Raw genomic sequence first — 17,987 nt, 5'->3', positions numbered from 1 at the left:
TCAACAATAACTTCTCATAATGAATTCAAAGTAGCATGAAGAGTAACCTTAATAAGTATATCCCTAATCCCTTTTTAATGCAAGAGGAGTCCACTGTGTTGAGATGTGGATGTTTTCATCAATATGTCACCAGAGCAAAGCTTCTTTACTGACTTTTGAGAGCCAGCAAGTCCCTCTAGTCCCTTCTGAATGAAAAAAAGAGACATCGGTCCTAAAGGTGTGTCTGAAAGAGAATGTAGTATAAGAAAACGAAGTACAGGTGTTACTGATGTTGAAGACTGCTGCTCAGAATCTTCAAGACGTAGTCGTTTACTTGTGGACTGTTTTTTTCACTAATTTATTTATGTTTTTACTTGGAAGATCCATAATAAAACAATATTTTGGTGTCCACTGACCCCACCTACCATGGAGCCCTAGAAGGAGAAGCACAACAATACCATACAAGGACACTGCAGCAATGCCAGGGTTTTGTGAGCACTACACCCAAACATCAGCATCAGATATAATGTGCACACCTGCTAAGAACATCCAACACTGGTACTTGGTTCACCTTAACCTAAGTGGACCAGCTGATTGATCCTAGGGGGCCACCCCAATGCCATCGATCTACAGGAATTCAAGACCAAAATGGTGTGTTAGAGCTGGATCCCTCAACCACCAGGATCCTCTCCTCGCCTTCATGGGTTACCACATATGCAAACACGTGGGCAGATGTTTAGATCCCAGAGGAGGTAAACTGAAAGAACAGAACCTTCCCTGATGACAGCAATAATGACTCAGATTAGTACACTGAACTGATATCTGTAAATGTATGACACTGATTTTGAGTCTTCAAGATGAAAGCAAATTTCCTACCTCACTAAGAAAGTGAGCGAAATATATAAACTGTATAGCAAAAAGAGATTCCTCACACAGTGACATGCTCCTAACCTATGGCTTTGAGTGTATCATTCTTCACTGACTCTGTCCCATAAAAGATGATGATGACCCTTTATTACTGCAGGTCAGGCACATCATATTATAACAAATCATTTGATGATTGTGGATTTTCAAACTGGAATTGCCAATTTGTTATTATGGTTGTGGAGAATACCATGTCTGGCTGCCAACAGAATTAGACATGTTCCATAAAGAAAAAACTGAAGCCTCACAGGATGAAGACATTGGTATAAAAGAGTTTGACTGTGATACTATGATTAAAAAAAAGGTAGAATTCATCAGATATCGAAAAAATATAAGTTCACATTTCCATAAGTTTATGGGTGGAAGAGTTATGAAGGCCCAAAATTTGGATGAAACCATTACTCTTCCTACAAATTCCACTATTAGAAAAGTTGTAGATACATTTGTTCCAGCAGGTCTGCATATTAACATTGACGAATTTGTGTCTCTTCCTATACTATTAGTGACTTCAGAAACCACAGCAAATGCTGCAGATGGTATTGCACTTGATTTTAAACTCCTAAGAGTGGTTTCTGGTCATAAAGCTGATAAACTGCACAAAGCCACGTATGTGCATATAACTATTACGTAACAATAAGGTGTGTCTGCTGCCTTTGTCGTTAGCTTTAACTGTGAGAATGATGCTGGAATCTTTTCTGATAGCCATGCCAAATTGAAATTCTAGCATTGTATATCTAAAGTGATCAACAGTATAGAGGATGAAATGAGAATGGAAAATATATTCAATGGCTTCTTTTTAGATGTAAAGACTTACCAAAGAAAGGATCCTGTACTTACAGCCACTATTTTCTGTGCACTTAACCTTTCTGGGCCAGACAATATCCAAAAGCCATGAAACTATTATAAAGATTTTCAAATCGTCATAAAAGTAAACCTAGGCCCACATTTTTATCTCCTGAAAGATGCACATTTTTGTGCTTTCTCTCAAAGTAATCTGCTATTATACATTGCCACTTAGATGATTTCTCCAGCTTTCTCAGCTGCCATGACAACGTTACAAATGAATGAGCATGCCTTGTTTTGAATGCTCTGGCTTTAGTGTATATGTCAGGATACCTATTCCTCTTACTGATGCTTTTAGCCTTTACCTCATAGCTATCTTAATGCCAAGACAATTTCTAGCAAAGTTATGCACCACCAATCTTGAGGAATTTTTCACTTCTCTCCACGATGATCTCAGAAGTGTACTCGTTACTGAGGATATCTTCAAATTAGAATATCCAGCTTTCAGAGGAGTTTTTAGTGCCATTTTGATGCTTTAAAACTTTCAAGTACATGAGAAATTAGATGTAGTGAAAGCAGTCACAGAGATGGCTAATCAACATACCAATAACTGTGCATCTTTGGTTAATGGAATTTTTCTCAGCTGATGTCCTTACCATGCAACAAAGCAAATACTATGAATTTGAAGAATATGAGTAAGAGCTGTTTTCAAAGACAAACCAACTGTCATCCAACTGTGCCTGGATACAAAGGCCAAAAGAAGCAATGGTAGAGTGTCTATTCTGAAAAAGTATGGCCCATCAAGGAAAAAAACACAATCCTAGGTGGGATATTTTGGTAAGGAACAAAGTTTTGAAGCATAAAGTAAAGACAGTCGCAAATGACAGAGGTGCAAAGAAGGTTCATGAGATTCTACATATAAGCTCTGAACTGAGGAAGTGCAGAAAGCCCCAGTGCAGAGCTGAAGTCCTTGATGATAAATAGGGTCCAGCATCTTTAGGGCCGAAGTTCTGGCAGAGCCACAGTGGAGTTTCGAACAAATAAGATCTTGATATATCTTTAGCACAGAACATCGATCTGCTCCCCAGGTGGTGGAAGAGAGGACACGGAGGATGTTCAATGCTCTTGTACATTTGATCTGTAGCTGCTTGATGTGTGGTATAAAGGTCAACTTACATTCAAAGATAAGCCCCAAGAACTTTGTCTCAGGGACCACAGGCAGCACAACTTTGCTGTATAGTTTTTCAGGATACAACATTTATTTAAGTCCCATAGAATATAAACTTAAAACTTCTGTTGTTCATGTACATATTGAGGAAAGTAAAGAATAATATTTTAACTTTTTTGGATTCTATATCACAGTTTCAGTCTTCTGATTTAGAGCAATTATTGTAATAGTTCCAATTTATAAAGTATGATCATGCATATAGTTATATTACTGAGAGCTTTGTTTATCACTAGATCTAAGCAGGAAGAACAGACTGTGCCCTCTGTTGAGTTATTAGAAATGTTACTGTCAAATAAAAGGTTTCAAAAGCTCTGTATTGAGCCAACCAAAAACTATTATTTGCAAATAAGAAACAAAAAACATAACTATGTACTTTAAGGCTTGTTTGTTTGAACTTTGGTTCAAAGCTGTGTGAAGAGTATATGCTTTAAGTATGAAATAACAGATATAAGAGAATACAGCTTATCAATGTCTCTCAAAATCTGACCTCTAACTCATGGACTATTCTAATCAAAGAGTGGAATTTGACCATCACCTATACAATGTGCTAGCCACTGGACTATGATTGGAGGGCTCCTAAATTCATCATTCATGACCTCCACATAGGGATTGTACTTTGTTATGTAGCAACAGTTCTTAGCATTACATTCTCCTGTTTAATGTAATTTAATTTTGATATATTTTAACTAACTGACATTGATCTGTTGGGTAGTTTTATCTACTGTAATACTGAAATCATGATGTGATATACTGACTAAACATGTTTATATCGTTTTTATATATAAAGACTAAACCTTCTTTTCTTCACTGTTTAGTTTAATATCACAGCAATAAAGTTGAGAATTTACAATGATAAAAATTGTGTCTGGATGCATTACATCCTCTTGATCTATGCTACATAAACAGTAGGAAAATGGTAAATTATTTGTAGAAATTTTAAGGAATTACAAGATACACTAAGAGAGATTTTGTTGGATAGAGTACTAAACCAAGATGAAATGTCTTATCAGCTATGCCACATAAACTTAATTTATCTTCATAAACCACATATTTAGAAAGATATCAATATATCCATTATCTATAAATACGAAACACAGCATTTTAACTTTTAATCCACTTAAAGTGCTGGTTCATCCAAAGTTTGTAATGATATCCACACTGTTAAGAGATGTACGTGAAATTTTTCTAGTAACTTTTAACAAGAAACTCATGTTATGTTTTCACAATCTTGAAGACAAAACTATTACTTCAACTTCTGGAAAATACATCATTCCAATCATTTCTCTTAGAAAAGACAAAGACATTTCTACCTGTCCTTGTTTCAGGAAAATGAGTGTGAAATGTCTGAAAACACAAATCATAGTTGTAAGCTTCAAGAAAGCTGCTTATCTGTGAATGTAAGGAGTCAAATAAGACAAGATGAGAAGGCTGTGAAGAGACATTACTGTTGACGATAACTGGTTTGATATTCTCCTCAAGCCATGCAGTTGGGTTGCAGAAAAAAATGTCTGCTTCATCCTTGTAATATGATATTTCTTCAAAGTTTGGTTCGCATGTAAGAAATCGCATGGATACATTTCGATGTATATGACTGAAACAAAATAATATGTAATGGTCATCTATTAAACACACTGCAAAGTAAAAACAATGAAAATATTTCATATGTTCAACAACAACAAAAATAACAAGATAAACAACATATACATGGACAAATAATTCATAAGTTACGTTGAAATATTGCTCAGAACTTGTAATGGTAACCATAATTTATTATAAAGTTTATTTTAAGTTCTGAATATTTTAATTTCATAAAGTTTCTGTGCAAAACCAACCACAACTACAGGCAAGACATAGCTAAAAAGTTTAATGATAACAGTTTAAATTTTATTATGGATATTAGACTCAATGATTCCATTTCTTTACTGAAGGTAACAATAAATTAAAGTTAAATATTTTCTGTGCCTTCAGTGCACCTAATGTCAATTGTAAGCTCATTTCTTTTGACATAAGTAGTTAAAGGTGCTAGTCCATCACAGGTTAACTCTCTTTTTATGAGGTCAGTCAAATTGACTAATATTGTGTACCTGTTAGTTTCCATACAATAACTTTTAATGCACTTGGCATACCTTCATAAAATGTGGAAGACTTTCAGTAATTAAGTCTTTCACATATAAAAAAAAGCAAATTTGATAGTGAATATGTCTAGTCTTTTTTTTTGACTAGTCTGAAAGCAAAAGGATTTTCATGTTAAGACTAAAAGTACTTTATTACACTCAAATTTAATTTATGTAACATTTAAAATATCCTAAATATATTTCAAATGTTTTTTTTACAGTAAAACTTTATATTTTATCTGTTATTTTCTTTGCCCTAATTCTATACAAGGTTGGTCAAATTAAACAACCTCATAATAATAATAAATTCAATTTAAATGATCATTTTTATGCTCTTCAACTACATTTCCGACGAGCTACATTAAGCTGCTCACATGCATGCCTTGTAAAATCATGATATTATTATTTATTTTACCCAACCTAACTTTGACTAATCTAAAAGGTTTCCTATTTTTGCACTTTAATTTTATTATAACAAATACAGAATGCACATAAAAAAACAAGAAATAGATATTCTTTTAATCTGCTGACACTTATCACTACATTTCTAATACTAAAGTTAGTAGTACACTACAAAATTTTTATTTAATTAAATAAACATAAAAAAGAAATAAAATACTTACATTGGTATTTTTTTTTGGTTGTCAATGACACTTTATATTCTTTTATATCAAAGGCAGCAGTACACGTAATCATTTTTATTTAATTAAATAATGCACTAAAGAACAAAGTAATAACATGCAAAAAGGAGAAAATGTTCAAAAATTATTATAATGTTTCTGGTTTTCTAACTACGCAAGAAGAACTATTACAAATTCTCTGTACAGGAATGTTGTAATGTAGTAGATCATTTGATTGATGAAAACCTTGGATTTTTATTGGTCATAAATAATAGTGCTAAACATATTAAGTAACACTGTCAAATCCTGAAAGTGAGGATGTGACATGTGGGTGAGGTAAGAGAGTTCCAATTTTCTATTTGATGGCTCTATAACATAACAAGATTGAAGGCAATGAAAATTACATTTTGTCTAAACCATAACTTTATTATACATATTATACAGAAAAGCTAGGCACAAGCAAATCAAGCATTGCCAACCACCATAGTGTGATTAGAAAGACTGAAAAGTTGGATAAGTAAGTTCTGCATGAGCTGACTGAAGATCAACAAAATTTATGTTATGAGACATGTCAAGGATGACACTCTAAAAATTGAATGAATTGGATATTGAGGTTCTGCTTCATCCACCTTATTCCCCAGACCTTTCCCCTACAAATTTTCATTTTTGCAAGTACTTTGACAACTTTTTGAATAATAAATGCTTTCAAAACCAGGCAGCTGCAGAAGAAACTTTTAGAAGTTTACTGACTATGGAAATTCTGATTTCTATAGTAGGGGCATAAACAGCATCATTACACATTGGCAAAAGTGTGTTGAAGCAAATGGTGCTTACTTTGATTAAAGCATGTTTTACAACACTGGTTTATACTTTTCCAAACTTTGCAGCTCAAAAATGACATTTATTTTTGGATAACCTAATATTAAACACAAGGTTACATTGACTTGTAAGTCAAAATAAATTACAAAAAAAAAGACATTTCTAATACTTAATTCAGAGCTTACCTATAAAACGGTGTAGAATGACAAGGCATTAGAAAAAGAATATCTATTGTATCATTGGTTGACTTTATCTCTTGTCCAAGGAAATTCATTACATCTAATGTCCCCCTCTGGTGGTAGATACCAGTGTAAAGAGCTAATGGTATGTTAATAAGCAATATGATGACAGCTATTACAGTGGAAGCAAAATGACTATTGTATTGTTGTATACCAGCTCCACAAACACACATAGCCAGAGGCAGCACTGGTAACAGGAAACGGAATTCTTTATGACTTAGGAAACTGAAAAGTTGGTAAGAAATTCATTTTAAAATAAATGTTTATTACAAAATTCACATGCTTTAAAACAATAACTCATCATACTTTTCTAATAGTATATAACCTGCAAAGATTCTATAAAATATATGTTTTTGAAAAATAAAATTGACTATTTTACAACATATAGTGTACCTTGAACATGTGTAGAAAGACTGTCACAGACAAAACAAAGTACATGAAATTAACTTACCTGAACACAGCTACAAACCAAAATATAGTTATTATTAGAGGACGCACTTGGGGAAGCTTAAGCCCTTGTATAAATGGAATAAGATGAGTAGTCATTACCACAAAAAACCCATGCGTGAAGTACCAGTGCCATGGATGAGACCCATACATAGCACCAATGTCTTGAGTCCAGTTAAACAGCAGAAAGTTATATGGAGAAAAAGTCCAGTCTTTGTAGAAGGTGAAGTCAGCAATTATTAAGAGGAATAGACTGACTGTCCTGAAAAATAAGAAGATACTGTCAGACATATAACCCACAAATAAGTCAAGTGATTATGAAATAAAAAGTGTAAAACATCACCACATACTGCCTTACTATCTTTGCTCTTAGCCCACAGTCATTAGGCTCTAACACAGATTGTATTTATGGATATATGTGATTCAAAAATTAAATGTGAAAAACATCCAAGCATACAAAATAATTCAACAGTGGCAATAATGTGGTTCATGGAGGTTAAAATGACCTTCTTCATGTTTTACTAAAACTACTCATGAAGCACTAAAGTGAATGGTAATCTGAATTAAAGTCTGTGATTCATTCAGTATTTAAATACATTACTCAAAATATTAAGCAGTTTAGTTATCAGGGAGTCCAAGAAAGTTATCTAAATAGTTAATTAATGGGCAAAGAAATCCATGTCCTTGTCCAATGAAATATGGGAGAGAAACATAGATCAGGATAACATATGTAATGAACTACTAAAACTTTAATACACCTGCAACAGTTTTAATATCTTAACATGACTACACTGAGGAATAATGTGATGTCTCAATAGTAAGAAAGATGCATTTAATCCTTCATTAACGTTTAGAACATATCTAAAGTGACAAACAGTCATAAACACATAATAACGTTTTTATTCAGATAAAGGATGTATAAGGCCAATAGCAATAACTTGTATCCAGAGTTCCTCACCTTATCAACTTACTAAATTTCAAACCTTTTTTTAAGACAAAGCTAAAAACAAATTTAAGACCTATAGACGTGTATTTATATGCTATTTACTGGTTCACGTAATACTACAAAAGAATGTCAATGAAAAATACCTCATCACTGAGAATACACTCATTTAATACATTGAATTTCACTTTAAAAAATCCAGTGAAATTTCAAAACTAAAAAAAAATATCATTGAGTTTAACATGTATTAACCACAATTGTTTGCACTGAACTAGTGCACACATTTTGCAGTAAGCATTGTACTTGCCATGCCAGACCAACCAATAGCTATATCGAGTGTCTTCCAGCCATTTATCATTTAACACATCTTCCCATGATTATATTACTATTTCAATACGAACAGTGATTCACACACTGGTTAAAGTGCTTAAAGTCTCAGGTTTAATGCAAACAGGCTGTAACCATGGCAGGCCTAGTCCAAACATTTGCATTAGCAGCATTGTGCATGTCTATCAAACAAGCCAACCTCAATATAGTGCTTCTAGTTTCATGTAAGCCTAGACAGAATAAATATAAAGTGCTGTTAAGCACAAGTTAAGAATGAAACAAACCTAAGTTACAAAAATGATACAGCATCAATAAGCATAGAAATTAAATTTAAGACCTAAAAAACCAAAACCTGTGAATTTAAGAATTATTAAGATCTTATAAAAAACAAAGATCAATTTAAGTTTTTTTTAAGAACTGCTAGGAACCACGATATCACTCTGGCGGTGTGTAACCCTCTATGAAGGAACAAGCTCATTTCAAGGGTTGACAAAGACATTTGTACAAATTGCTATAACTTAATTTCTTTTTTTCCCATAAATGTTACTTGGAACAGTCAGTGATGTATGCAGCAGTGGATTTTTATATTACTGCACTAACACTTTTGTTTCAATAAGAGTGATAATTCAAGATTCTTTTTTGTCTTTGTTTAGTGCAGAAATTTAAAGAAAACCTTCTTTCACCTGAGAAGCCAGTTAAAGTCACACCAATACTGAAAAATAAGGGTTGGACATCAAGTAAATACTTGAGACCTTTATTTGTCAATACACAAAAACCAAACTGTGTCACAACTCAATGCCATGATGTAACACCACCACAGACATAGGATACAACATTAACCTTAAACAAACATGGAGAGAGAAAGTAACAGGAATAGATGCAGAATAAATAAGATAATTTCAGAGCTTGTATGATGAGAACAATTTATGTTTAAACCCATATATTAAAAAAAACAAAGTTATCTAACAAAAAAGAAACAAAACAACAAAGAAGTTTATATTTTAAATCACAAATGCAACTTATGTGACACACAACCTAAATGAATGATCATTTATCTAAAAGGTTCAGAAATGTCGACCACAGAGAAGGTAACTGGTCAACATCTTAAAGAAGGTTATATCATAGCTAGAGATGTGGATCTTCTGATAAGCAGCTTAACAAGATAACTACTAGGCCACACCCAGTCTGATATATTCAACTTACAATTTTGTTTAATTAGTGGTAGTCTTCAAATTTAACTATGAGCTTCAAGTGTATCAACTTGGCATACCTTGTGATTGAAAAAGAAAAGTTAAAAAAACAAAGAAACATTGAATTAAATTACAAGAAACCTGTTATCAACTTTTCCAATATTATCAGCTTTCTGTAAAAAAATTAAAGAACCTAGTGTGTGAAACTTATAATAGTTTAATGTATAACGAAGTATCCTCTGACTTCCATTTTGATATTAAAATGCTGATCATGTTGTTGCAATATAACACCAGTAAACACATTACAAGAATGATAACCTCATTAATCATGGATCATTTATTATTTTTTTCACCAACATATTAAACAGTAAAATATTTTAAAATATTGATAAAAAAATGACATGCAATATCTTCTTTATTTCTTTTAAGAGTTAGCATTATAACAGTGTTTTTTAATTACAAAAAAATCAAAACATGTAAACTGTTATTTAATGTAGCTATTCTTTAGAGGTCTTCTAGAACTAAAGTGAAATTTTCCATATGAAACCCACAATGTCAAAATAGAGGATTTATTACAATTTTTAGACTATTATATTGTAGCTCAATAATCTTGCCTCATCATTAAGATAAAACACAGGTTTCGATAGGTTAAGACAATTTCATAAACAACATGTAATTCTCTTTATTTTCTAACTAAGATTTGGAACAGGACTGAAAATTCTAGCAAGCCCACTAAAAATATATTATAAAATTGCAAAGACTGATCTTTCAAAATATTTGGACCTTAAAACACCAAACTATTATTTATTTATTTCCAATCACATAAACTGTTAGTTCTTAGTTCTTACCCAACCAAAACATAACTTGCAAGTAATCTTGGCCAGTAGTGAAGACTTCTATGGCACCAATGTTTTAAACAAAGAGGAAACCAAAAGATGGCAGCTGTTGGACGTATCAAACAGGCAAGTCCAACAAACAACAGATATTTCCATTCTGAGCTGTCCTTAGTATTAATTACAAGATAGCAAAAAAAAAAACAAAACAAAACAAATATCAGTCTTGAGAAAAAACTAATTAAAACTATTTAAACACACAAAAAAATCAAATCTTACAATGTTTAACATTAATGAAACCTGTTATGATAAAAAGTTCCTAAATACAAATTTACTGTTACACACTGTGCTTTGCAAAATTATTCACAATAATATCAGATTGTGATGAAATACAAATAATGTAAACAGTTTCCTAAATTAACTTGTTTTTATTCAGAACTCTAATGATCATACTTGACATTGTTATAAGTGAAGGAAGTTGAATGTCAGCAACACTTGTGAAAAAACATATATATAAATTGAAATTTGACAATTACATAAGTATTCTGTGTATGTCAATGACACGGGAAGCACCTCCAGCAGTATTTATTGCTCTGAGCCTTCTTAAATAGATGTCTGCCAGCTTTGCACAGTAGGATGATGTAATTTTTGCCCATTCTTCCAGGCTAAATAGCTCCAATTCTGACAAGTTCATTGGGGATAGCTGATGGGCTAGAATCTTCAAGTCTCACCAAAATATTTTTATTATTATTCAAGTCAGGATTTTGATATAGCTATTCCAGGACATCCACTTTCTTCATTTTAAGCCACTACAGTGTGGATTTGGGTCACTGTCCAACTGAAACATGAACTTTTAACCCAGTTTTAGATTCTTGGTTGACTTGAGCAGGTTTGCCTTTAGAATATGCCTATACTTTGCACCATCCATCTTCCCTTCAAAACTGACAAGCATCCCCATAGCACAGGGGTTCCCAACCAGTAGGGAAGCCTTGGTAGGGGAGTCGCGTAGCCTTGTTAGAAGTAGCTTGGGATAACATTAATTTTATTTCATCAATTACATTTTCAAGTTGCGAGTGCCAAAAGGTTGGGAACCCCTACCATAGCATGATGTTACCACTATCATGCTTGACACCTGAGATGATGGTGACTGGATGATATGCTTTTTTGGGTTTGAGCCAGACGTAACCTTTGAACTGAGACCAAAACTCTCAATATTTGTCTCATCTGACTGCAAAACGTTCAGCCACATGTCTGCAGCATCAAATACATGCTTTGCTGCAAACTCCACGAGATTTAAGATGATTCTTTTTCAGTAATGGCTTCTTTCTTGCCACTCACTCATATAGGCCAACTTTATGTAGGGACAAGGATATTGAATACAGACTTCCATCTCAGACATGAAACATTGCAAATCTTTCAAAGTCACTGTTGCTTCATGATAGTATTCCCAACTAGCTTCCTGTTTGCCCAGCTGCTTATTTTGGAAGGGCAGCCTGATCAGGGTACTTAATTGGTTGTATGAAGCTCAATCCACTTCTTAATGATGGACTTCACCATACTCAAATGAACAATCACTAACTTTGAAATTTTCTTGTAACTTTTCTTAATCTATGTTTCTCTAACGCTTTATCCCTGACTTGTTTGAAATGTTCCTTGGTCTTCATGATTGGTTTGTTTTATCACTATACGAGTTGTGGCTTCAACAGATGCATTTACTCTGAAATTAAATCACTTTAATTACACATATACAGAGATCATTACAAAAACTGTGTGATCTTTAAATCTAATCTTTTGCTCCTTAACTGATTTAGGGTTGTCAGTGCAAAGAGGTTGAATACTTATGCAATTGAAAATATTATAATGTTTTTTTAAATCTAACTTACTTACATAATATAAGTTTTTTTAGTTTTCTCAGTTCAAAGTAGATTGTGCAGCTTCTAACTAAAAAGTTCCATTTGAAAGTTTCAAGACTACAAGCTCAGACAACAACAAAATGAGCAAGAGGGAGGAGAGGATGAATACTTTTGTAGTTTTGTATTTTTGTAGTTTCCATTGTTCAGCTTAGTGTGAACAATTTTTTATTCCTCATTCAAAATTTAACTAAACAAGGTTTATCAATATATGTTAATAAACTTGCCATCAAAATGTGGTTTACAATTTTTCATATTATGCAAGTTTTACTATCTTAATTTCAAATGAAAATATTCAAATAAATTATCACCCTCAATCTTATATTGGATATTTCTTAGCCATAATGTAAAGTGTTGCATACACACATATACTGAAAATTATTTGTCAACATCTTAATTTTTAAGAACAAATTTTTACATTGAAAAATGTTTCTAGTGAAACTAGAAATTATTTCAGAAGTTACTCAGTTAAACAGAGATGCTGCACAGATACAAGGCATATAATGTAGTTTATTCTTGCTTAAACTTCCTACAAATTACCACTAAGTTACACATAATTTTACAAATAGTTTGGTAAAACATATGTGAAATTCCCAATAAAACTTTTAAAATGTTTTAAATGTAGCAGTAGAAAATTTAATACCAGCTATTTTTAACTTCTACAATTGATGAGTCTTAAATTATTTAAGCCAAACTACTTTACCTTCTGCAGTGAGTGATTACTAATGTAGTTAAAACAAACTATTTTTACCTTCTAGAGTGAGTGAGTCTTATTAAAACATGTAATATTAACATACTTCTAGAATAAATGAAGTGTTTCACTAACATTTTAACTGTTGAAACAGTCTAACCTTTATTTGGGATAATATTAATTCAGTACATTTAAGCTTGGTTTAGAAAAGAAGTGTCATGTTTTCTTTTCCAAATGAATCCATCTCTTCAGAAAAAAATTCCATCAGATAGTCTTTATTTTTTATACATTTATATGTAATGTTTAACACATGGAAGACCCCCTCAACAGTTACTAGATCTACACCTGCAATCTTTAAAGAGTTCACAACAGCATGTTTGTAGGTATACAATTATTGTACAATTGCAAACATTTACCTTGAAACTGAATATCTTGACCATGGGTAAAGGTACAAGCCAAACATATTAAATGCCATTTCTGTGGTATTACCAAGTGTACGAGAACCACAGAAAAAAGAAACCAACTAGTTTCAAGACAGAATGCTGTCCACATTCCAGCCTTGTTACCAAGAAGACGAGAAGAGAACTTGATGACATAGTAATCGCTGGCTACACACATAAAAGCCTGTGTCAACCTTGGTATCATAGTCTGTAAGTTAGAAAGAAATTTACGTATTGTCATTCAGATACATAGTTATTAGTACACTACTATAAAAAAAACATAAATGGAAGATAGAAATGTATGTCAATCATCAGCTCGAAACATGCTTGTAGTTCAATTCACTCTAAACTTACATAGGTAGTAAAGAAAAACATTATTTTGGTAAATAATATTTTAAAAGAATAGACTTGGTGTTTTAATTTTCACTGATATTTATCCACTACTTCTGTAATTTGGATAAATTTGCACCAATTTGTCTTATTACCATTTAGTATTGACCACACCTTTAATTGTGTGTGTTTATGTAATCATGCTACTCCTGTAAGAGATAAAACATGAAAGAAAATGAAATAGCTTTTTGCCTCCACACTCTTCTTAGTTTTACTACACGTTTAATAATATCATAGTAGCTGCACTTATATGATTTCTATGAAGAAAAACTATAGGATATATACAGCATTATACAGGGTGTTCGGAAAGTCACTGTGCAGTTTTGTCTGATAATAAATATATAAGTGCACAGTGACTTTCCAAACACCCTGTATTTTGTAATAACCCTGTCATATACCACTTGAAAAGCATGAAACGTGGTAATATTTAGAGATAAGAATGGGAAAAGGAAAAGCCTCACATATTTTAAGTCTAATGCCAGACACCAAAAATTAGAAGCTTTCTGGTGCATTCTATTGTGTGTTTTTATTATATACTGACAGAAACAATATGTTTAAAATTTCCTTATCGAAATTTGGTGTTCTAGTAAATCCACATGTTAACAACTGTACAATAACCCTATGAAGTGTTGTTCACATGTGTGATATATTATGCATAAACCTTTGAATGGTAAATCCAGAGACCTGAATGCAGTTGGAGTGTATGAATTGTTGAAAAGTATTGCCTTCACAACCAAAAACTGACCTATAGTCAAATGCACAAAACAGAAAAATTTCACTTTGTAAGTTAAGTGATGTATGGCCTCTACATAGGCTTAGTTCTAAACATGTCCATCTTGAATAACTTTGTTCTACAGAAACGATATCTAAACTGTATAAAATATTTTGTTATAATTTATATATTGTAATGTTTTATATTTCTTACAGCATGAGTGCCTAGTCTTTGTAAAACATGGAAAAGAACAAAATGACAAAATCTAAATCAGTTCCAAGGATGTTGAATCATACCTTGCCAAGCACAGGTTCATAAATTCATAAATCTGAAGTTTTTCATTGAAATTATTCATATTTCATTGATACTTGTAGTAAAAAAGGCTTTGTTACAGTCTGTGTAATGTTTAGATGGTTATTGATAGGAGAAATGTCGATATATATTTATCCACCCTATGTATGGTTTTTGTGTGGTATCACTATCTTTTGAATGCAGCAAACATACTGAAATGTAAATTATCTTATTCTTTAGTTTTCTCACTACTTACATTTTGTATAAAAAATTTATTATGTGTGTAGACCTAGTGAAGAATAACACTGTACAAGGTCATTTTCCAGTACAAGAATTTACATAAATGTTAAATGTATCAGTGAAATACTGTTTAACAGAAAACAGCTTTTCAACTGAATGTTTTCCTCAAGATTCAAAAGCAATTTCAATCAGAGAAACTGACTGCATCTTAGCCATGTGCTGATGCAGTGCTTTGTAGTTTTTTCCAGCTGCTATTAAAATATATTTTGTGTAGCAAATGCTGCTATTCAAAAGTTTTTACACATATTATGCCATAGTAAACAAACAAGTAGTTATGTGTAAAATAAAATTGTAATTAATCACTCATAAGTGTACAAAATATTGTAGTAAAGTTATATTTTTTTCTATTTTTATTTAAATGTTTTTTTCTAGAGGACTCATGATGCAATATCTAAAAATTTCACTATAACCTAATGATCTTGAAATTTCATGTAGTATCTAGAAAATAGGGTACATTATAAAATACAACACTGTTATTGAGAAATTACAGAGTAATCCAGTACTGTACTAATAGTAAGAGTTATGCCTATTTGATTAATTAGTTAGCTAAGGAATTCTACTATTAAGTTTATAAGTAAATTAGGTTTATGTGCCATGAGTCTCAGAATTTCTGCTGAAATATTGTTCAGGAACGTAAGTTAACAGCTCGTGTCAAAGTGGATAAAGCCTAAAGTAAACATCATTAAAAAAATAACCAATTAACTTGTTACTATTGTGTGAATTGAATTTAATATTTTTACTAAACAATGCAAAGAAACTCGTCCAATGATAGAACAAATTTATAACCCTTCTGTCTAACGTGTGAATTTGTTGGAGAGAACAAAATAACAGTTGGGGAGAATAAAATAACACTTTAAACTTTAAAATAATGACAACATAAAACAAGGATGTAAAATTTGCTGAAAATACTGAAACTGTAGGAAGAGCAACAACAACAACAACAAAAAAGAGAGCAAAAACTAAAACAATACAGAGGAAAACAAGAGATACAAGATGTTAGAAGAAAGTTTAAGTAGAATAAGACAGAAAATTAAAAAAAATTACAAGAAAAGGTAGAAAATAATATCACCAAGAAGTTTATAGAAACATAAAGGAGATAAAAGATGGGAGCTTGAGATAAAAGTTAAAAGAATAACATAATATTTGAAGAAGAATTAAAAACAAAAGCATGTTATTATAGACAAGATTAATGAAGATATTGGAGATGAGAAGAAAGCAACAGAATTGAGGAAAAACAAGAAAGGTCAAGGAACTCAAAAATAAAGTAAAAATCACCATCTATGATGTGCAGAAAGACATAAATGGCAAACTGATATGAGTTAAAAGTCATAATAACACATCTATAACATACAGAATAATCCTAACAGTGAGATCAATGAGGTAGAAAATAAATTAGAAAATAACACTTTTTGAAAAATAATTCCTAATGTAAATATATAACTAGCTACATCTTTTTCTGTATCTGGCCAATAATTCCAACTATATCAAACATTATTTGATATAAAATGTGAAACAAGTGAACCTATTTGGTTTACAACTGTTTCAACTTCTGCTGTGCCTACTGTGATTGCAAAACTTTCCTGGACAACTCCAGACACATCACTAAGACTTCATTTCAGTATTTTGAAGGCCAGTTCAACTAATGGACTATGGTAGAAAGGTTCGATAGAAGGTGTATCAGATTCAGTTTGGAATAGTTTCTATTGTGAATGAATGGAATAATGAAGAAGAACCACTTCTGACAATATCAAGTAGCCTTCCAGATAAGAGATATAACAACTATCAAGCATTGATGCTTGCCTTATCCAAGTTCAAAGTGGCACATTAAAAAGAATATCCAGTATAACGTTACTGAACAGGGTGTGAAAGAAATATACCTTAACTAAACTTAAAGAAAATATGACAAGGCTTGCTCAGTCATCTTACCTGGATACTTTGTATGACTAAACAAAACACATAACAGCAATACTTTCTCTAAAATTCATTATCAGGTGAAACAATTAATTTATAGTCACATGGAAATCCCATGAGAGTTCTATGAGAAATTTGACAATAATAAAATTTCAGATTTGGAAAAAAATGGTTTACAAAATAACTCTGTCTTCATTTGACTAGACATTTTATGTTTTCCATGTAAACCAAAGAAAAAAATATTTTCATTTATTTTCGAATTTATTCAGTCATAAACTCATAATTGAGAATTTTGCACTGTACTGTTTCACATTATCTCTCCCACTTTGTATTGGGATTATAGAAGAGTCATTTTCTCCAAATCTTTAGTCCAGCATGGTCCCTATAAATCATATTTTAATAAATTATCTCAGTTTTAATTTCACCATTTGTGATTTACTCCCAACAAAAACATAACTTCTAGTTCTTCCTCCAAATACTCACACTTGAATTTGCTTTTAGCTAAACTATCAACCTTTCTTGCCCTCGATTTATCACACCATGAATAACTTTTCTCATTTTGTAAATCCAATACATCTTTAAATTAACCCTTTCACTATGGGTCATGGGTCAAAGGCCATATCATCATGTTTGCATTCAAAATGTTGTTGAACTATTATTTTATAAGTTTATGTCAATAAGTTTGGAATCAAATTGTAGATCATAATTCAAACTTTAATGTTTTATATGAGTTAATTTCTTAATTTAAAAGTAAATATTAAAAAAACACATCTAAATATAGATTTTAGTGAGTCACATAGTATGTTGAATGCAGCACTGTTTACAATTAGATGTTTGGGATGTCAAAATAATACAAATTAGAAACTCAAATTACTCTTACTGACAAGCTAGAACTG

The 17,987-nt window shown here is 31.8% G+C and overlaps 1 protein-coding gene across 9 annotated transcripts in view; it reads right to left on the bottom strand.

Moving 5' to 3' along the window:
- Positions 1–3,712: 3,712 nt before the first annotated feature.
- PIG-B (phosphatidylinositol glycan anchor biosynthesis class B) overlaps positions 3,713–17,987 on the bottom strand; it is a 28,064-nt gene continuing 13,789 nt past the window's right edge. For 6 of the 9 annotated variants that reach the window (XM_076515045.1, XM_076515048.1, XM_076515049.1 and 3 more), the window contains 4 exons: positions 10,462–10,616; positions 7,158–7,415; positions 6,653–6,931; positions 3,713–4,505 (listed from right to left, as the gene is read on the bottom strand). In XM_076515045.1, the coding sequence (XP_076371160.1) occupies positions 4,163–4,505; positions 6,653–6,931; positions 7,158–7,415; positions 10,462–10,616 (1,035 nt within the window). In that variant the 3' untranslated portion in view covers positions 3,713–4,162. Of the gene's footprint in view, positions 4,506–6,652; positions 6,932–7,157; positions 7,416–10,461; positions 10,617–13,463; positions 13,696–17,987 lie in introns of all 9 variants that reach the window. The other 3 variants (XM_076515051.1, XM_076515052.1, XM_076515054.1) reach the window with 2 other exon arrangements.

The sequence above is a fragment of the Tachypleus tridentatus genome, chromosome 7, assembly GCF_004210375.1.
Source record: "Tachypleus tridentatus isolate NWPU-2018 chromosome 7, ASM421037v1, whole genome shotgun sequence".
NCBI lineage: Eukaryota > Metazoa > Arthropoda > Merostomata > Xiphosura > Limulidae > Tachypleus > Tachypleus tridentatus.
The sequence above is the reverse complement of the archived record's forward strand: the minus strand, read 5'-3'. Positions and strand labels throughout refer to the sequence as shown.